General features: G+C 43.3%; 1 protein-coding gene across 1 annotated transcript; it reads left to right on the top strand.

The window, feature by feature from the left end:
- Positions 1–60: 60 nt before the first annotated feature.
- Positions 61–16,248, top strand: Fam124b (family with sequence similarity 124 member B). Its single transcript, XM_087904755.1, has 2 exons — positions 61–792; positions 13,977–16,248. The coding sequence occupies exons 1-2, from the start codon at positions 61–63 to the stop codon at positions 14,607–14,609; spliced, it is 1,365 nt and encodes a 454-aa protein (XP_087760881.1). The 3' UTR covers positions 14,610–16,248.
- The last annotated feature ends 5,616 nt before the right edge of the window (positions 16,249–21,864 follow it).

The raw sequence follows: 21,864 nt of genomic DNA, 5'->3' as shown, positions 1-21,864 counted from the left end.
GAAGGCTGAACAGTGGGCCCTGCTGGGTGGCCTTCCTTATCATCTTCACCTACATGTGCCATGGACGAGACACAGGAGTCGCTAGCCTTGACTGTGCATCTTCTTGCTGACACTGGGAATGGCTCGCTTCTGCAGCAGGCGCTGGACCAACTCCTGGATTGCATCTGCCCAGAGGTGCGTCTCTTCCTGGTGTCTGAACGGGCCAGACCAGTAAATTACCATGAAAAGTACCACCCCCGGAGAGCCCGTTTCCCAGGGATGTCTGTTTCGCTCTTTCTTCAGGAAAGCCTAGGACAGGAGCGGCTGTTTCGAGTCCTGGACTTCCTACAGCATTCACCCTGGCAGGGTTTCCCTACCCAGCATGCACAGGGGAGGCCTTGTACCTATCTCCCTGCCAATCAGGAATTCTACAGTCTGCACAACCAGATGCCAGTGTGGGGCATAAGGCCAGCGCACTGTGGCACTGATGTCCTCAGAGTGACTCTGTACTGCAGTTTTGAAAACTACGAGGATGCCATCAGGCTGTACGAGATGATCTTGCAGAGAGACGCCACTGTGCAGAAGAGCAACTTCTGTGTCTTTGTTCTCTATGCCACCCACGGCTTCAGCCTGCAGCTCTCTCTGAAGCAGCTGCCTCTGGGGGTGCCAGTGGATCCCAAAGAGTCTTCCGTGCTGCAGTTCAAGGTTCAAGAGATCGGCCAGCTGGTGCCTCTTCTACCCAATCCGTGTGTTCCCATCAGCAGCACCAGGTGGCAGACGCAGGACTATGATGGCAACAAGATTCTGCTGCAGGTATTTCGTTTCCTAGGTTTCTTCTTGTATGTGTCAGGGCTACTAGAGTTGGTGGGGTCACAGCCAGGGCCCTGGAAACTTAAACAAGCTAAGCTTAGCCACCCATCCTCAGTAGGCCAATTAAAAAGATGGAAAAAAGGTGAAAAACAGAGACAGAAAGTCCATTCAAAGCAGGTACATTGGGAGAACCCTCTCCCTGACATGAAGTTTGGGTTTAAATAGAGGGCAAGACGTATGTGTGTGTATCTAACTAAGTAGTCCTGGCCTGGGCGTGGTCCCAGTTATCACCCATGCATCGTTGTCTCAGTTCCAACCTCTCCTGCAGAACAGTCGGGCAAGTTGTGAAATCTTTCTGGGAGTCAAGCTCCCCCTCTGGCTACCATCAGGGTCCCAGCTTTCTCCTCTCTGCAGCTTGAGAGTCCTGGAGAAATCTGAGTTTCCCCATTGTGTCATTAGTCTGATAGCCAAAGGAGGGGCATAAGCATTTCTTCTAAATAGCCTCATCCCTGCCAGGACGGTCACACAGCACATGGAAAGGTATGATGCTATGTCTGGATGAGTCCTAGAGGTGGTTTTAAACCTGAATACATTTTAAGAGACTGGGGAGGTTTTAGACTTGTGCATGCCAAGTTGTTCCACCGTCGCATTAGACTAGCAAGTCTGAGGAGACCCAGAACATTTCTTAGAAAAGAATAAAAGGGCTCATTGTGTGATTCTAACAGATACTGCAGTTGACAGTCACAGTTCAAATTATACCTCGTGTGACAGGTAAGTGACGTCTGACTTGTGTGAATCTTTAGCTGAAAAGCCCGCAAGTCTGACAATGCTCCCTCCCCAGAAGACCCTTCACCATGCCGGTCACCCGTCCTTATACATGTTGCCCCCTCAGACTCAGTAATAATAGTTCTGGAAATTTTGGAGCCTCTTGACAGAGTTGTGCCTGTTACTGGTGTAATGGAGCTCTCCCCTTTTGGTTCCTAGTCTCATTAATAAAGGAATTTAAGGACAGACCCAGGCAGAAACTCAAGGACAAATTTCTTGGCATTTAAAAGAAGAGGAAGAGAAAGAAGAAGAGGAGGAGAAAGAAGAGGGAGGAAAAGGAGGAGAAGGAAGAGAAAGAAGAAAGAGGAAGAAGAGGAAGATGAGGAGGCGAAGGAAGAGGAAGAAGAAGAAGAGGAGGAGGAAGAGAAGAAGAAGAAGAAGAAGAGGAGGAGGAGGAGGAGGAGGAGGAGGAGGAGGAGGAGGAGGAGAAAAAGAAGAAGAGAGACAACTCAGTGCAGGCAAGTTGTAAATCTCAACAGGGGCCAGAGGAGGAAGATAAGGAAGAGAAAGAGAAAAGCCATGCTGTCTAAGTTAATCTACATGGAGGTCAGTCACGTGTCAGGGAGCAGCCTTAGAAGGAAAGCCTGAGTGTTATGGAAAGCACACTGAGAAAAGGGATAGAAAGAAGAACAGGAAACGTCAACCAGGAAGAGCAGGCGGCTTATGAAGCAGCACGGGTCTGGCAGAGCCCGATCAGGGAGGGCTACAACAACAAAGCCACGAGCTCTTTCCACAGACCTAAGGAAGGGCGAGTTGTCATGGTGTCTGGGAGTGTTAGGCTTGCACTACTATTAGCTTCGTCTTGCAGCGTTCTCTACCACTGTCAAATTTAAGCACAAACCAGTTCAACACCCAGAATACCTTCTATAGAATATCTGAAAACCACCCCTGTCAGCCATCCTCCGGACACTAAACACAGCCAGGTGTTTGCCTAGTCTTGGTGGCTGCCATGTGCTGTCCCTTCTGGCATATCGTGTGGCAGCTAAGCTTTAGCATTTAGTAGCTGTTGCGACCTTAGCTCAGTGAGGGTGATACTGGCATCTTCCTGCAGTAAGGCTGCTAATCTGCCTGAAATGGCGTAACTGCCGTAAATGCGCATCATTACATTTTAGCTGCTGTTGTACATATTATGTGCTGTACTGAGTCTCAAATTACTAATTTTATTTAATCCCTTATAACAATCTATAAGATTACTGCCATTCCTGGTACAGATGAGAAGACTGAAGCACAGTTATTTGTCCAAGACACAGCTAGGGTGTATCTCTGTCAGGTCTCAAAGTCTGTTTGACTAATGATGGCACCACAGAGGTGAGGTGGGGCATGGGAGATGCGCAGGTTGGGAGTAGTCCCTGTGCTTACAAGTGTGCAGGAGTTACATGACAGCCAAAGCAGATATCCCATGGTGTCTGTCCTTGGAAAATGATCAGAATTCCCCTTAAGGTCTAGTGTATGGAATCACACTCAGTAGCAAATGTTACCTTTCCTCTTGTCTAACTTCCTTACCATCCATTCCCCTTAGTTAAGAAAACGTGAATTATACGTAATCTATCATGAACAAATCCTTTTCTTTTTCCCTTGAGTAAAACACAGGAGATATTTGTCGAACAAAAGTGAAGGCTCCAGACAGCTGGGAGGGGACCCCCAAGATGTGGAAATAGGGTGCATTTTAGTGAGTTCTTTGTCTTACTGATAAAAGAATTTAAAATCAGACCCAATGTGATGGAGATGTCTCGGCTGGTAAAGGTGCTTGCAGCCACGCCCAAGGACCTGCTTCCACTTTCTAAAACTCCTGGGGTGGAAGGTGAGAAGCAAGGCCACAGAGTTGTCCTCTGACCTCCACTCACACTGGAGTCACCACACAAGTGCTGTGTTTACTACTTTCCTGCTTAGATGCCTTGTGTCCAACTCCCCAGTTCCCTGAACGTCTGAACTTCCACATTTAGTTCTGGTTAAGCTCTGGAATTAAACTTCACATTCCTGGCATGCGGCAGGGAACATGTTCCTATTTGCTCCCATTTTGAGGGCTAAGTGATGTTTGACTGGGAGACACAGCTAGATAATTAGTCATTTTAGAAAGCTGAATCAAATTTGGGGAGTCTAGAGAAGATTTTGATGAGGGAAAAATCCAGTAAGGAATATGAAGATGACTCCATTGTCTTGGGATGTTTTAGAAATCCCAGCATCCGTTAAGCAGGAGCCCAGCATGAGTCCTTCACTCTTGTGGCCTCCCTTGAACTCTATCTTTGGGCGCATCTTACCTTCTCTAGAACACTACTCTTGGTCACTTTTTGATCTCTTCCTACTGATGACTCTACACTTTCGCAAACAAAATGAGGTATTCTTTTCTAGAAAATTCTACTGTGATTTCTTATCATAAAAATGTTTGAGTAGAGAGTAGTACAAAAGGCTAGATCATACTATGCTATTGAAATTAGCATGTTGTAGGTACAGTACAGCCATTTTGTGCTTAGAACGAAGTGAGATGTTTAAGGTGTAAAGCCCACTGTAAACTTTCTTGGGATAAGTGTTAGGGCAATAGGAACAGATGATGAACAGTCTTGCTTTTTTAACTAAGAGGCCCAGGTCTTAAATTAGCATCCCTAGGATCCAGTTCTTAGCTCTGCTACCTTGTTCTTAGCTCTGTAATCAATTCATAATAGTCCAACAATAAGTTTCTGGATTAGACTCCAAGTGGACCAATATAGACTCTATTCTCTCCTCTGAACTGATGGTTGTACCCAAAGAATGGTTCTGTGATAAAGTTAGTCCTGAGGCAGAGATCTGACCCGAACTTCAGGTGCTGTGTGGGGTCACACTGATATCTGGAGCTGTCACAAAAGGATGAAGGTCGTTATTTAAGATTGGAGTGGAGGAGGCAATTGTTGAAAGTTTGCAAACAAAATTCACTTAAGAAAATCATATCCTCATTTTTCCCACCTCAGAGATATCCTTTTGTTACCTTTGTGAAAAACTATCAGGAAGACACCGTATTTTTTTCTGTCATTAGAACGAGCCTGGTCCTCAAGAGTTGAATCATTCTTCTACAATCGTTTTCTCATGTTTTTCAAGTTGAGACTTGCAATGAGGGATGAAGGCTCTCCCTGTTTATCACAGCTGTTGCTGTTCTCTGAACTTGGGAAGCCTTGTTCTCAGTTTGTGGCATTTCAGTTCTTAGAAAGTCGAGCTCCTGGTGATCACAATTCCAATAAATACGTTTCCATTTGTTTTCTGACAAGAGAAGATTTACGCCTCCTCCAGGGATTTGTCCATATCACTCAGAATTCTGTCTCTTGGAAATTTCTCATTCTGACAGCCCACACTACATTTCTGGATTGACAAGGTTTCTCTTCCATATGGCCTAAAGGTCTCAGGCTCTTCTCTGCCTGCTATGTTCCCTCTCTAGCTTAGGAAGATTGCAGAAACATCCAGTTATATGAAAAAAGAAAAAAAATTACTTAAAATTCTTTTTCTTTTCGTGTGTGTGTATGTTTAGCATTTTGAACATGCTAAGTCTGTGCTCTACCTCCAAGTTATATACCCCAGGTTGAGGTTCCTTAAAACAACTCCATGAGGTAACAAAATGACAGCCAGGAGTTTGGTTTATAATGTTAATCTCCATTCTTTTCTCTGTGCAAAAAAAAAATGGATTTTGTTAAGTGTTAAGCTTTTCCTGTTCAACAGGTACTGAGTTCTTGTCGCACAAGAGCTTATCTTGTTGTAGGCAATGCACTAAGTGTGAAAGGCTCTGTGATGAAGAGATTTACGATAGATCTTGGCAATGTCCATGGGTAGATATGCAGAGGAGATAGACACATAACCCAGCACACAACAGAATGCCAAGTTCTGTGAGAAGAAACCGAGTATCAGGAGGTGGGCACAACCATGCCATAAACAACATTCCCATTTACCAGACATTGTTATCCTTTCATTTTCAAGACAATCATGTGATGCTGGCACTTACCTTCTCTTACAGGTGAGGAATCGCAGGCATAGAAATATTAAGTAAGTTGTCTAACATCCCACAGCTAATCAGTGGCGAGGTCGCCACGTAGGAGCATCTAATCCAAACGCAGTGACATTGAGAAGACTTCCGTAAAGAGATGACGTAGAAACCTGCAGTTGGCAGAGCTTAAGATTCCCAGGGAAAAAGCTCCCAGGGAGCCCTTCTAGGTGGAAAAGATGACAGATGAACAGAAGCAACGGGAAAGGACAGGCTATGCTCTAGGGGTTGGAAGACGTTCAAAGGGAGAAGGCGATGCATTTTCAAGAATCATGGCTTCTTGCTGCAGATGGGCAAAGTAGACTAATAAAAGGGTTCATCTTGAGACAAGCAGGAAGCCATTACAGGATGGTGAAAGGCCAGAGGACATGATGGTTGCTGCAGGGATTCAGATGAGACCTGCTAAGTTGTAAGGCTAACGGCAGCGAGAGGAGAAAGACCTGCGAGAGTCTAGGAGCCAGAGTCCACGGGAGTCGGTGACTGCTCTACCCGGGGCATGGAAAGGGGCAGAAGAGGCTCTTGCTTGGGAAACAGAGTGATAATCAGAAAAATGAAGAAGAATAACAGAGTTTCTGTGGAAGCAGATGAATTCGGTGGTACAGATGATTTGGAGAGTGCTGTATTTGAGGGACTGGTGCCCGGAAGGGAGTTGGATAGGCGAATATGAAGCTTAAGAGACAGACGAGAGTGGTAGCTATGTTTCTGTGAGCCTAGTCACTTGCATGACTAAAGGCACAGATATCTGAAGTTGGGCAAGGTGTGTGTATAGGGCAGCAGCTCTCAAACTGTGAGTCCATACCCCTCTGACAAACTCTGGTCTCCAAAAATATTTATTTCACAATTCATAATAGCAGCAAAACTGCCATTAGGACCGTGCGGAACTGCTTCAAAGGGTTACAACATTAGGAAGGTTGAGAACCACTGTACAGTTAAGAAGGCTCAGGGGAGTTGGAGAGATGGCTCAGTTGTTAAGATGCTCTTTCAGAGGTCACAGGTTCAATTCCCAGCACCAGTATTCCCTGCTCACCACGTCTGTACCTCCCGTTCCAGGGGCTCTGCTACCCTCTTTGCATCTCCACAGGCAAGAGGCCTACACATGGTATACAGGCATATGTGTAGGCAAAACACTTATACACATGAAATACAAATACTTTTTTAAAAAGAGGGCTCAGGTCATCTCGTGACAACTGTGATATTACATGAACCATGTGGAAAAAAACAAAACAAAACAAGTTTATGGAACCCGAGAAAGGCAGAGGGGAAGGGGAAAGGAGGTTGGTCTGGAAACCTAAAGAGAAGACCACAGAAATGAAGGATACAGGTTGCAGAGGAAAATCCTTCTAGGAGCTCACAACAAAGTTGACCATAGATGACTAAAATACTAGCCAGTTTGTGGAAGCGAAGGCAGAGGCAGAGGTTGTGAGGGCAGGGTTAACAGGAGAAACGAAGGTAGAAATATTTTAGAAACAAATGTTGGACTGAAAAGAAGTAGGGAGAAAGCTAGAAAGGGAGAGAGAAGATAGGAGACTTGAGAAGCCCTACTTACTAGCTGGAAAGGATGAGGAAAGGGAGAGAGAAGCAGGGGAGAGAAGAGAAAAATGTTGATAAGCTGAGGTCATGGAGAAGCAGAGAGGGTAATGGAGATCACAATACAGGTAGCGGCTGTTCCCTTCCCCAGGAGCAGGATGAATGGAGCTGTATCTAAGAATGGTACTTGCTTCCTCTATCACAATTCTGCAGCGGTACTAAAGGGAGATTGTACCTCTAAAGCTTTCAGGACAGTTTAGTGGGTGCACAGCAGTTGTGCTAACCAGAGCGGGGAGATTAAGGGAACAGGAGGATGGGATGCAGCCTGGCTGAAGCTGGAAGCCACAGCCATCTCGCCACACCAGCTTTTGTAGCCTGTGGTTTTCTACACCCTGAGCCCAAGTTAAGAAAATATGGAAGTTCAATTCTTACTCCAATCCAAGGCTGGGAGTGTTTGGTGGAAGTAATGGCAGGAAGGAAGTGGTGTGTGAGAAGATGATGGCAGGGGAATGGTTAAAGCAATACTCTTCGGCCTTCCATTGGCTGTAGAATATAGAAAAATGGAGGACCAAGAGGCTGAAATCTAGGAACGGTGTCAGTGTCAAAAACCAGGTGTAACATGAGAGGAGTCTTGGGCTTCACTTGGGTGCTTCAAAGGCAGAGTGTTTTATGGGAGAGGAAATCCAAAGGAGGGGCTAGGGTACTAGGAAATCAAAACCAAGGGGAAGACATACCTACCGGGCTGATTCTGAGGGGCTCAATGATTCTGGAGTTTAGGAGACTGCTGACGTAGACCTAACTGTGACTTCTAGACCAATCTCGTTCTAATTTGACATTAATCTATGTGTCAAGGGGAAGCAGGCTTCTCTTTCTTTCATCTTTTAAAGATTTATTTATTTATTGTGAAAGATAGAGAGAAAGAGAGGGAGGGAGAGAGAATGCATGCATGAGTGTGTGCACGCACATGCACACACACATTCACACACACACACACACATAAACATACACACAGATATGTTAATAATGGCCCCAAGCACAAAATGACCAGCAGTTCAGATATGCCAAGGAGAAGGCCATAAAGTGCACCATCATGATGGGGACATGGAAATCAGCAGGGAAGTTGACAGAGTCATTCTTTTCTTCCACCATGTGGATTCTGGGTATCAGATGCAAGACATTTGGCTTAATGGTAAATGCCTTTACCATTTAACCATCTCAATGCGCGGTCTTTCTTTCTTCCTTCCTTCCTTCCTTCCTTCCTTCCTTCCTTCCTTTCTTTCTTTCTTTCTTTCTTTCTTTCTTTCTTTCTTTCTTTCTTTCGTTCTTTCTCTTTTTTAAAAAATTATCTTTATTTTATGTATGTTGGTATTTTGCCTGTAAGTTGGTCTATATGAGATTCCCTAGAACTGGAGTTACAGACAGCTATGAACTGCCATGTGGGTGTTGGGAATTGAATCTGGGTCCTCGGGAAGAGCAGTCAGTGCTCTTACCTACTGAGCCATCGCCCCAGCCCCTCTTCTTCTCTCTATCTTTCTCTTTCTTTCTTTCTTTCTTTCTTTCTTTCTTTCTTTCTTTCTTTCTTTTCTTTCTCTCTTCCCTCCCTCTCCCTTTCTTTCTTTCATATAACATTTTCTTAGAGTATATTCATTGTACATATTGATGAGTTTCATAAAGACATGTTCATACAAGTATATTATTTGTAGTTCAGTCTTATTTGTTTCTCTTCTTTTTCCATATGCTTGTCATTCCTGATGTGGGATGTGCTTTCTTTAATTTTGTCATACAATCTCACATCTATTTTGGTGTAGGAGGGTCATCTGTCTATGTGTTACTTTCATTGGTTAAATAAAGAAACTGCCTTGGCTTTTTGATAGGGCAGAATTTAGATAGGTGGAGTAGACCGAACAGAATGCTGGGAGAAAGAAAACAGAGTCAGGCAGACGTCATGGCTCTCTTCTCTGAGACGCACATAGGTTAAACTCATCCCGGTAAGCCACAGTCACGTGGTGATATATAGATTATATATTATTAATATATTATATAATTATATATTAATTAACCCATTATAGAAATGGGTTAATTAAGACGTGAGAGTTAGCCAAGGAGAGGCTAGATATAATGGGCCACGCAGTGTTTAAATGAGTACAGTTTTCATGTAATTATTTAGGGGTTAAGCGGCCTGGCACCGGAACGGGAACACAGCCTGCTGCCCTCCTTTTGCAACACTATTTTCATGTCATGTATACATATACTATGGGCTGGTTAGTTTTAACCGAATTTGATACAACCTAGAATTACCTAGGACAGGAATCTTAATGAGGAATTATCTAGATCAGGTTAGCCTATGGACATGTCTGTGAGGTTTTGTTGATGGTTAATTGATGTAGGAAGACCTAGCCCATTGTGGGTGGCACTATTTCTTAGGTATAGGGTTTGAACAGTATAAGAAAACTAGCTGAGAACATAGCACACTATTATGAAAATAGGGTTGCATATAATTATTTCATTCTGCTCTTGACTATGGATGTGATGTATCTAGCTGCTCAGATTCCTGCCTTGGCTTTCCTCAGTGATGGCTTGTAGCCTGGGGGTTTAAGCCAGGTGAATTCTTTCTCCCATGAGCTACATTTTGTCAGGATATTTGATCAATACAACAGAAATGATACTAGAACATATGGTATTATGTGGAACAGTCTTTGTACACTGTAAACATGTATTACTCTCATTGATTAATAAAGAGCCGACTGACGTAGAGCTGGGCAGGAAGAGATTGGGCAAGAGAGTTAGACTAGAAGGAAGGACACTGGGAAGAAGGGTGGAATCTGAGGAGTCTTCAGAGATCTAGGAAGAAGAAAGATGCTCAGTATTGAAAAGAGATACTACGTAGCAGAGGGTAGAAAAGAAACGTGGGCTAATTTAAAATGTAAAAATTAGCTAGTAACAAGCCTGAGCTATTGGTCAAACATTTACAATTAATAATAAGCCTCTGCATGTTTATTTGGGAGTGACTGCCAGGACACAGGAAAGCTGTGCCTACAATATTATAGATATACTATAATATAACACATTATAATGCTGACCTGTATAAAATGTAGGATCAGAAAATGAAATAATGTATTTCTTTTTGAGTCCGGCTTATTTTGCTCACTATGGCAGTCTCCAATTGTGTTCCTTTTCTGCAAATGACTGACTAGAACTTCCTTGTATGTATGTCTGTCACAATTTCTATATTCCTTCCTCTCTTCATGAGCATAAACTGAGCCTATAAATTGGCTTTTTTTTTGATAGTGCTGCAATAGATATAATTTTCCAAGTATACTTGTGGGAACACCACTCTGGAATGCATATCTGAAGAGTTTTAATCCAGCACACCACAGGCTTTTCTTTCTGAAAGCAGTTGGTAGAAAATGAAATGGGGTCTCGAGTCAAACCCAAGGATTTGTTTCTCCAAACTGGGCAATCTAATCTTACCCCAGAATGACTTGGGATAAGGGATATCCAACCTGCAATAAGATATTTTCATTAAAAACAAATGGATGAAAGGGAAAGAAAAAAAATGGAAGAGCGGGAGAAGGGAGAAGAGAGAAAAGGAAGGAGGGAAGAAACTGAACCAACAGGACAGTGAAACGGAATTAGGTGTTGTAGTGACCAGCAAGGTTGCAGGAGGTCGGTTGTCCACAAGACAACTACCCAAGCACAGCTTTTCTGTGCTCATGGAAGTGGTTTCCAGATTTTCTATGCATTTGAAACACCGAGGAAATGTGTGCCTTCTTAATACCCATGTTACATCTTTATTTGGATACAATTACATTTCAAGGGTGGGACGCTAGGGCCTTTTATTATTACAGTGTGCAACAATGCTCGGAGACAGATGTGTCTCCCATGGGTTTATCAAAGTCCAAATATTAAGGTGCCGTGGACATTCGTGCAACAAAGCCCTTCAATGCTGGCAGGAACCGGTTTGGACAAGAGCACCACACTAGATGGGTTCCATCTTGGAATCCCATTGGTAGATTAGGGGTGGGTATCTACGTGTGTGCAGCTCTTTAGGAAATTTATCCCATAAATTTGTCCCATAAATGGAATCTAAGATCCTAGAATGGTGGTTTTAAATCTGTTTTTTAAAATTTCTGCAGACATGGAAGTGGGGCTGAGAAAGGCTTAGCAGTCAGTGTTACCCCTATGCTACAGCCTCAAAGCGTCTGTAGTATGACTGCTTCATGTTTGGGACCTCCAGGTAAAGAATTTTAGAAAAAAGACTTAGAGAGAGAAGGCAGGAACTAAGCATAGATTTCCATTTTTAAACAATTGGAAAAGAAATATGAAACATGAAAATGACACAAAATTCAAATCCCGGGGCCCACAAATAGAAATATATTGAATGGTAGCCATGCCATTTATTTGTGGCTTGTCTCTGGTGGCTCGGCTGAGCCAAGGAGCTGGGCTGATACCTCCATGGTGAGACAATTGCTACATGACCCTCTCACAGGACATATTTGAAATTTCTAAAAGAAGAAATAAATGTCTCTTATTTTGGTGGATTGACTTTGCAGTTTCTCTATTTCTATCGCAGAGAAAAGTTAAAAGAAAGCATGTATGCCTGCCATTTTCAAAAACAAAAAACAAAAAAACAAAAAACAAAAAAACAAAAAACAACTTTGTGTATGCATTCAGTAAGTGACTCATTGTAGATAGACCTGCTTTTTTTTTTTTTTTTTTTTTCTCCCCTGTCCTAACTTCTGCCTTCTTGCTTTGGGAGACAAATGTACAGTTCTCTTTCCCTCTTCAAAGACTCCGATTTAGCGCGGTGGTAGCTCACATCATAGCCAGTACATAAAGCATAGAGAGCTCTACTCTGACCCCACAGATACATCGCCCCCTCTTCTCTCAAACTCTTTGAAAGCTCTTCAGCTAGCGGTGGGGCCTCATGTGCACTCCCCCATAGATTCTGGAGTTTGGACTGTCCTGATTTGTGCAGGTAATCACAGCCCCTGTGAGTTCATGAGCACAACAGCCTTGTCCTGTCCATAAGACAGCGTTTCTTAGTATAGCATTTCTCAATATTCCTCCTCCCTCAGCTCTTACATTCTTTCCACTCCCGTCTTCCATATTACCTGAGCCTTGCTGTATGTGTGAGGAAGGGCTTGGTATAAATTAGTTTATTTGTGAGGTTCTGCATTAACCACTGCCCACTTAGAAGAAGCTTCAGTGACCAAGGTTGAGAGCGACATTAATCTATAGGTATAAAAGACTATAGGTCTAAGCATAAATACTTACAAGGCAGTTGGACATGACCATTTAGCAACAAAAATAGTTCTTTCCTAGGACCTATGAATGTAGGAGGAAGGCCACTTGTTTTTCTTCCGCTGCTCAGCCCCAAAATCATCACACAGAAACTTTATTATTTAAATCACTGTTTGGCCCATTAGTTCTAGCTTCTTATTGGTTAACTCTTACATCTTAATTTAGCCCATGTCTATTAATCTGTGCATCATCATGAGGTTGTGGCCTGCCTGCAAAGTTTCAGCACATCTGTCTCCGCCAGGAACTCCATGGCTTCTTCCTGACTCTGCCTCCTTTCTCCCAGAATGCCGTTTAGTTTTCCCCACCTACATAAGTTCTGCCGTATCAACAGGCCAAGGCAGTTTCTTTATTAGCCAATGGTATCCACAGCATACAGAGAAGAATCCCACCTCATATGAACTCACCATTAAGGCCACGGGCGTTGACCAGGCATAAATTCTATCCCAGGGAGAAGTCCTGAAATCTGACTATAAGGTCATTGGTTTCCTTTGTAACAGCTATGCTATATTTGAGTCAGCAGGTATGTTTTGGCTAGAATTGCTATTAAACCTCGCAGGAGCTAGTGCTAGAAAAGACCACCACTGTCTTTTCTTCCCCACTGGCCGTGTTGCAGTGTTCAGCCCTAGCCAGCAGATGGCAGTATCCCAGGCAGTTGATCTCTCTGAGTCCCGCAGCCAAAGTATACAGTTTCTTACCATCTAGTTCTGGTCGGCAACCAAGAGCAACGGCAAGAACCTTTTTATTGTGGGTTTCTGTGGGGACTCCTCCATCAATAACTCATAGAGAGGTACTGGATACCAACTTCTAGGGTGAAAATTAGCACGTCCAGAGATCGTCTTGGGAGAGCCCTGTGAAAAAGGTGGCATGTCAGCTTCCCAGGAATCTAAGATGGAAGGTTCCCCAGTGACCTTGATCCTGTGCAAAGAGAGGGCAGCTACCCATAGGATGGGGATTTTGCTGATCAGCATTGCAAGATTGGAACCAGAATGCAATTTTTGTGAATTAAAATGCTAGAAAATTCATATAAGTAGTCTTCTCTGTTTTCCCAGACAATACTATGCTCTACTGTGTATAAATGGCACCTCAAGAAAATAAGGAAAATTTGTTTTAAAACGGTACTGGCGTATTAACCTGCCTGGGGTACCCACACGTCTGAGACACATATAAGAAGGATTCCTTTATTAGCATGATCTAGTAGAGGTACCACCAGTGTTGGAAGGTTGAATTCCCATTCTGGTCCTTGTCTTGATGGTGGTTACAGGCTTTGACTGTTGTCTGTTGTAATATATCACTTAAATTATCTGGTCAGGTCACTGAGCAATGTCTGTGAATGTCATGTCTTTGGGTGTTTAAACTACTAGATCTACAAGAAGTGTGGTGGTGTCATTCCCGATATCATTGTCAAAACCTGTAAGAATGAGAGTATTGATCATTTTAAACAGATTCATGTCTCACTTCTGCTTAAATGGCACGTCTGAGGACAGGTAAGGCACGTGACGTTTCATTGGTTCTTCCTTTCCTTGTCTCATAGGTCCAACCAAAGCCAGGGCTCGGTGTTAGAAATGCTGAGTGTTCCTTCCTGAGTGGCAGCTCGAGAGGTGACATGCATCGACAGTGCTCCAGGCTGAACTCTGACTCCACACCGAGAACCTTAGAGCCGCGCAGCCGGAGGAGCAGGAGCCGGAGGTTCAAAGCACATTCTCTGGAGCTTCCACAGTCCAGTGGGACATCTGAACGCCCTAGCGACCCTTTCTGGAGTAGCCCTGGCCGATCCTCCCTGGCTGATAGCTCAGACACAGGCATGCGGCAGTACCGCTTGTCTGTCCCGGTGGAACCTGAGATGCGTATGAATGCCCTTCAGGAAAACAGCTTCCAGAAACTCGAGGCAGAGACAAACGTCGACACTGGCTTCACCGTCATCAATTCCAAACCCAGGCAATCTTTTATGAGATTTCCCAGGGATTTTCAGAGCAGTCAGCCGCCATGCAGCTTGTCGGGCTCTTCCTTCGAGGTGACCACTTCCTCAAACCAAAGAGTCTTAAAGGATAGACTCCGTCCGCTGTCACTTCCTGGTCAAAGGGACTTTGGTATAAAGGAGAGAATCTCAAAATGTGCCCACCATCTTCCTGTCCAGGGCGAAGAGAAAGAAGAATTCTTCATTTAGCATAAAACGAATGTGTCTCTCTAAGAACAGATAAGATAGAATGTTCTAGAAACGAAGCCTTGTATTAGTTGCCCCTCTCTCTGAAATACCTGACCAAAGCAACTTAAGGAAGGGTTTTTTTTTTTTTTTTTTTTGACTCACACTTCAGTGGGAAGGTCCATTCATGATTGGGAAGTCATGGAAGCGAGAGTGTGAGGCAGCTGATTATGTACCTTTATGGTCACATGGCAGCATGGAAGGGAGGATGCTGGGGCTTGCCTTTTCTTTCTTTTTTTTTTTTTTTTTTGGTTCCATCTGGGACTCAGGCCCATGGAAAGACCCACCCACTTTCAGGGTGGGTCTTCCTTCCTCAGTTAAATCTTTCTGGAAACACTCTTACAGATAACACCCAGAGGTGCATTTCCACGGTGAGTCTAAATCCACTTAGGTTGACAATGAAGGTTAGAACTACAGACGCAGATTCAGGATCGTCCAGTTTCTTGCTCGTCTGCGAGGGCCCCAGGCTCTCAACACACAGGTTCATATTGCTTTCATTTCCAGTATTAGAAGTCCACGGGGAGCTGATAGTTTGCGGGCTAGATGGGAGAGAATGCAGCCAGGCAGAGGAAGAAAGCCCAGTGCCTGGACTTCTCAGTGGCACACTAACCCAGCTGCATGTGTTGGTTCAGCACCCAATGAGAACACTGGCATTATATGCAAATGAATTGCATGCATTATGCAGATATGATCAGTGTGTGCAATTTGGCTTTAATTTTTACTTGAGATTGCATGGCTTATTCCCCCTGGACAGTGTGAACTATTTATTCTTTAGTGCTTTTTAATTTTTATGTGACCTCCTTTGGTAAGTAGGCCCTGTTTACCACATACCCTCTTGTGATTTTGCTTTCAAAGTTCTTTGCATCTGAAATGACTGAAAATGCGAAGTGTTTTAAAAAATTATTATCCCCTGCCTGCCCAGTTTAATTAGTAAGAGTACCAGAAGCCAGAAAGCTAGGGTAAAATGAATGCTAGACTCCGCAATAATTCCATTTCTCATTTGTTCATGGCCTACTCTGAAAGGGGCAGCTCTTCTTGTTAAAAAACCAAGGAAGACTTCCTTGCTCATGTTCTCCCTCCTTCTGCTCTTCATCTGGACCTTGGGAGCTCAGTCCAGTGCTCCAATGTGGGTCTCTGTCTCTGTCTGCACCCATGGCCGGATGAAGGTTCGATAGTGATATGCAAGATATTCATCAGTGTGGCTATGGGAGAAGGCCAGTTCAGGCACCCTCTCCTCTGCTGCCCAAGGACCTAGCTGGGGACATCTCCTTGGACACCTGGGAACTCCTCTAGAGTCAAGTCTCTTGCCAACCCTAAAATGGCTCCCTTAATTAATATATCTTCTTTCCTGATCCCATATCTACCCTTCCTCCATCTCATCCATCCCGTTCCCCCAAGCTCTCCCCAACCTTCTCCTTCTTCCTTCTCTCTCTACGAAACCAATGATAATGCAACTGGATTTTGATTCTACTGCATGTACTGGCTTTTTGGGGGCCTAGTCTGTTTGGATGCACACCTTCCTAGACCTGGATAGAGTGGGGAGGGCCTTGAACTTCCCATAGGGCAGGGCACCCTGACTTCTCTTAGAATTGGAGAGGGAGGGGGGAGGAGGAGTTGGGGGAGTGGGAGGGGAATGGGAGGGTGTGGAAAATTTTAATAAATAAATAAATAAAATAAAAATAAAAACCAAGGAAGACATGAGATGATTAGAAAATTTTAGATCTCCGCTGAGCACAGCCAAAAGGTTGTGCTGAATGAGTCACTAGAACAGGACTTGTGAACTAGATGTCTTTTGGGGGTTCCCAGGGCTTTCTGCAGTTCTTATTCATTCATTTATATGTTCACCCCATTAATGTTTTTGCCTGCCTTATGATGTATGTATGATACGATACTTAGACATTTTGTGGCCACCAAACCCTAAAGGTAGCAATGGTTTTGCAACTGCGATAATCTATAGAACCAACTCTTTAAAGAGGTGTTGAGATTCCAACTTAGTCCACAATCCAGGCCCACGGTTACCATATAAAGAAGCAGTGCCTTTGTTACTTGTCTCATTGTTTTGATAAAATACCACAACAAAAGCAAGTGAAGGGAGGGAGGGATTGCTTTGGCCCACAGTTCCAAGTTGCAATCCATGATGATGGGATACTCCTGGTTCTAGAGTTTGAGATCTCTGGACACATTGCCAGCTTGAGGAAAAACCACCCACTTTGAGGTTGATCTGTCCCATCTCAATTAGCCTAGTCAAAACAATCCCTCGCATGTACGCCCAGAGACTTGACCTAGGCATTCCAACCCAATCACACTGGCAATATCAGCCATTGCATGAGCATTCATAACCTGCAAGTGAAGATGGCAAATATTATAAACTGCAGTTTACAGTCTTGAAACCATAGTCACAAGGAGCACAATGGGTTAGTCAAGATGTGAGATTTAGCCAATAAGAGGCTAGAACTAGTGGGCCAGGCAGTGTTTAAATGAATACAGTTTACGAGTAATTATTTTGGGTGTAAACTAGTGGGGGAGCTGGAATCCCAGCGGGAACGCAGCCCGCCACTCCTTATGCAACAACAATCTCTGTTGCCCAAATGCTGGAGCTTGGGGATTAGGTGTATACTCATGACTAAAGATAAATGGAAGCTATTAGTGCCTGTGCTATTGGTTGTCCTGTTCAAGAAGCTGTCTCCTGTGCCAACGCATCTGAGATGATTTCCCACTTTCTCTTGTATCAGGTTCAGTGTATCTGGATTTATGTTGAGGTCTTTGATCCACTTGAACTGGAACTTTGTGCTTGGGGATAAATATGGACTGATCTGCATTCTTCTACACGCTGACATCCAGTTAGACCAGCACCATTCACTGAAGATGTTTTCTTTTTTCCCCATTGTATAATTTTGGCTTCTTTGTCAAAAATCAGGTGTCCATAGGTGTGTGGATTTACTTCTGGGTCTTTGATTTGATTCCATTGATCCACTTGTCTCTTTTTATGTCAATACCATGTAGTTTTTATTACTATAACTCTGTAGGAGAGTTCGAAATCAGAGATGTAATACCTCTGGAAGTTTTTTTTTTATTGTACAGGATTGTGTTATCTCTTCTGGGTATTTTGCTTTTCCATATGAAATTGAGTGTTGTTCTTTTAAGGTCTGTGAAGGATTTTACTTGAAGAATTTTACTGGGATTTTGATGGGCCTTGCATTGAATTGGTAGATTCTGCTTTTGGTAAGATTGCCATATTTACAATGTAAGTCCTACCGATTCATGAGCATAGGTGATCTTTTGATGTCTTCTTCAGTTTCTTTCTTCAAAAACTTGAAGTTCTTGTCATACAGGTTTTTCACGTACTTGGTTAGAGTTACACCAAAAAAGGATTGTAGGAGCCAGAGCGGTCAAGGACACCACAAGAAAACTCACAGAATCAACTAACCTGGGCTCCTAGGGGCTCACAAGGACTGAACTGACAACCAGGGAGTTTGCATGGGACTAACCTAGACCTTCTGCATATATATAATGTTACAGTTGTGAAGCTTGGTCTTCTTATGGGACTCCTAACAGTGTGAATAGGGGCTGTCTCTGACTCTTTTACTGGTTTTGGGGACCTTACTCCTCCTACAGGGTTGCCTTGCCAAGCCTAAATACATGGGGAAGTGCTTAGTCTTACTGCAGTTTGATATGCCATGTTTTGTTGATACTCATGGGAGAGCTGCCCTTCCCTGAACAGAAACAGATGAGGAGTGGATGGGGGATGGGTGAGAATGGAGGTGGTAGGGTTAGGGGGAGGGACTGGGAGGAGAGGAGGGAGGGGAAACTTTGGGATGGAAAATAAATAAATAAATAAATAAATTTATAAAAAGAACAAATAGAAGGTGAAGAAATGGCTCACTGGTTAAGGGAGCTTGTCACTCTCCCGAGAGGCACACATCTGGTCCTCAGAGCCCACACTGGACCACTTACAACTGCCTGTAACTCTGGCTCTGTGAGATCTAATTCACTCTTCTGTCTGCATAGGAACATGCATGCATATGGTATACATTCACACAGACAGACAGACACATAAAATAAAAATAAATATTTAAAAAATATTTGATTCTGTGTCTATCATCCTCTTAGATAGGTGTAATATAAGAATACACATGTTTGTTTAACTGTCCTCTTTCCTTTTCTTTGTCTCTTCCCCCTCTTCCCTGCCTCCTTCTCTCCTTCCTTCCCTCCCTCCTCCCTCCTTCCCCTCTCTTGTTCCCTTCTTCCTCTCTCCCTTATTCCCTCCCTCCCTCCTCTTTCCTTTCCTCCTCCCTCCATCTCTCCCTTGTTCCCGTTTCCCTCTCTCCCTTTTTTCCTCCCTCCCTCCCTCCCTCCCTCTCTCCCTCCCTCCCTCCCTCCCTTCCTGCCTTCCTTCCTTCCTTTCTTCCTGGGATGGAACCCCGGGCTTCTACGGGGCAAGTCATCTTCTAGGTGGTACACTCCCAGCCCCAGCTAGATCTGTCAAGACCTGGAACACGTACACCCAACTGGAGAGAAAGCCTGGCTTAGGCACCGGCAGGCCTTGTAGAAACTTGTGCAGTCTGGGTTTGTGTGCTCTGCTGAGAACACCCAGGGACCTGAGCAGAATTGCAGGTGGATAACGACAGGAATTCCAAATTGATTTTTTTCTGTCCATTAAACATCAAAATAGTCTCATTGTATTTTCCTTCTACCTCACAGATTAAACTTTGGTCTTAGAAAATAGTATGAGGGACTTAATGTTGGTGTGGCTTTCTATAACAAAGCCTTTTTCTAAAACCTCATTTCCGTTGAACAATTGAGTTGCCTATGAAAGCACAGCAGGGGAACGTTTTAAATTTCCCTTACACTATCTGATGCTATCTCAATTTCTTCAACATAAAATATGGGTGAGGATATGAGTCCATGGAAATCGTAAAAAATATTGAGAAGTTCCAATATGCACCTTACAAAATTGACTTATAAAATAATGTGCTCTTAAAATGTCACTCACTCTCTCCTATTCAATGTAAGAATCCAATCTACATTATGGGATGAAAATGTCAGTGGAGCAGGTTGGGATTTAAAGTTCTCTATATATGTGACCTTGAACATAGTGGCTCTTTGATCCTCTGGTGCCTTATCTACTGTAACAAAGGTAATAATAATATATTTATTATTATTATAGAGAACCTAGGTAATATATATGAAACTATCTGTATGTTATTAAGTGCTATAAATGCAGAAGAGCTTTTTCATTATCGTATTATATTTTATAGTTTACTATATATTTTAATATTAATGTAATTGGTCCTTCAGGCCCACAGTTTAAAAATGTTATGAGACAAAATTATTTTATGAGACAAGTTTTAGTGAAATCAATGAAATCATAAAAAAGGCAAATTTCTCTAAGATTATTTTTTAAACTATGTATGCTATTTGTTTTACCTAACAGGAAGATGAAGTTCAGTAAATAACAAAATACATCATAAAGTTCAATCGATTGCATACAACAGAATAAGTTAGAATCTGAGGGTGGTGGTGTTGGCCTATAGTCCCAGTACTTTGGAAGGAAACAGAGCCATGGCTCACACTGAGTTTTATGTTGATTAGAAGTCTGTAAATTTCATTACCTTGTCACAGACCATCGTTAGAAGCTCCAGAAGCAACGCAGGGCTGTCTGCTTTTCTAGAACCTTCACAAAGTCTCTGCAATGACCTCCCTGCTCCTTCCTGTTCTTCCTCTCTCTCTGGTCCTTACTCTTTCTTGCCTTCTGTTCATCTCCCTTCCATCCCCTTTCCCTTCTTCCCCTGTGTGCATTTGAAACTATGTCGTCTTCATTTATTTTTCCCTCTTTTGTTTATATGTTTGGTTTTGAGGCTCCACAGGGGTTGGAGGTTAGGGGAGATGGGGGTTCACCTCATTGTGTAGCTCAGGTTGGCCCCAAACACAATGAAGAAAAGGACAGTTTGATGTTTCTTCTTTAAGGTCACTCATTGCAGCATCAGGACCTCTCCCCAAAACCTAGCAACCTCCAAAGGCTTTTCCAGACTTCATCACACTGGAACCCATCCATGGGGTTTGTTAGAATCCCTGTGTGAACTGAACCTAACATCCTCATATGCCATGATTCTCTCTCTCTCTCTCTCTCTCTCTCTCTCTCTCTCTCTCTTCTTTCTCTCTCTCTTTCCTGCTCTCTCTCCTACAGTGGCACTTCGGAATTTTCTCTTGCTTTATCCAATGATCCAATCAATCAATTAACCAAATTAAGCGTGAGTGAATTTCAGCAGGATTTTTATGAGTTTATTTTCTTTTATTCTATTCCAAGCTGATCACCAGAAGGTACTATGGTGATGCGCTCTAAATTTTTGAGCTACTGGAATGTGGGCGAACTTTCCACACTCCCACCTTGCTTTCACCAAGAGGAGACATAGTAGATATTATATTAGATTTTTTTTAAATGGTTTGGGCTTAGGAGGTGGTGGGAGCAAGAACCCACCCAAAAGACAGAACTACAAAATGGATCTCCTTGGATCACGTGGCTTAGTGTTTTATTCACAAATGCGCCTACTCTTTTCAATATGTTGGATCACCATTGGAGATGAGGGTCTCCTTGATGTTCATATGCGCTCCCAGAGGTTGGATTTAATAATGCTAGATAATCATTTCTGCCTTGCAATTATAGCAATGAAATTTATGCACTGAATGTTTTCTGAGGTAAGAGGTTGCTTGTTCGTTCCCGGCTGCCCAGAACTGAAATAATCACACAGAAACTGTATTATTTAAAACACTGCTTGACCAATGACTCTAGCATATTCCTAGCAAGCTCTTACATATTAAATTAGCCCATTTCTATTATTTTATATTTTACCATGAGTGTCGTGGCCTACCGGCAAGGTTCCAGCTGGCAGCTTGCATCTTTCTCCTCTGGCGGCTCCATGGCATCTCCCTGACTCCATCTTTTTTCTCCGAGCATTTGGTTTAGTTTTCCCCGCCTACCTCAGTTCTGCCCTGCTATAAATCCGAAAGCAGTTTCTTTATCAATGAATGGTAATCACAGCATACAGAGGGGAATCCCACATCAGTTTTCCTAGATGCTACCCTAGGAATTAACAATGAAGACAAGTGTGACTGACTGCCTCGGCTGGGTCTTAATTGCCCATCTAGATACAAGTAACAAGCCCTGAATCACACATGGATAGAACCTTCTTTTTCTGTCTTGCTCTCCCTTTTCAAACCA

The sequence above is a fragment of the Myodes glareolus genome, chromosome 1, assembly GCF_982192425.1.
Source record: "Myodes glareolus chromosome 1, mMyoGla1.1, whole genome shotgun sequence".
NCBI lineage: Eukaryota > Metazoa > Chordata > Mammalia > Rodentia > Cricetidae > Myodes > Myodes glareolus.
The sequence above is the reverse complement of the archived record's forward strand: the minus strand, read 5'-3'. Positions and strand labels throughout refer to the sequence as shown.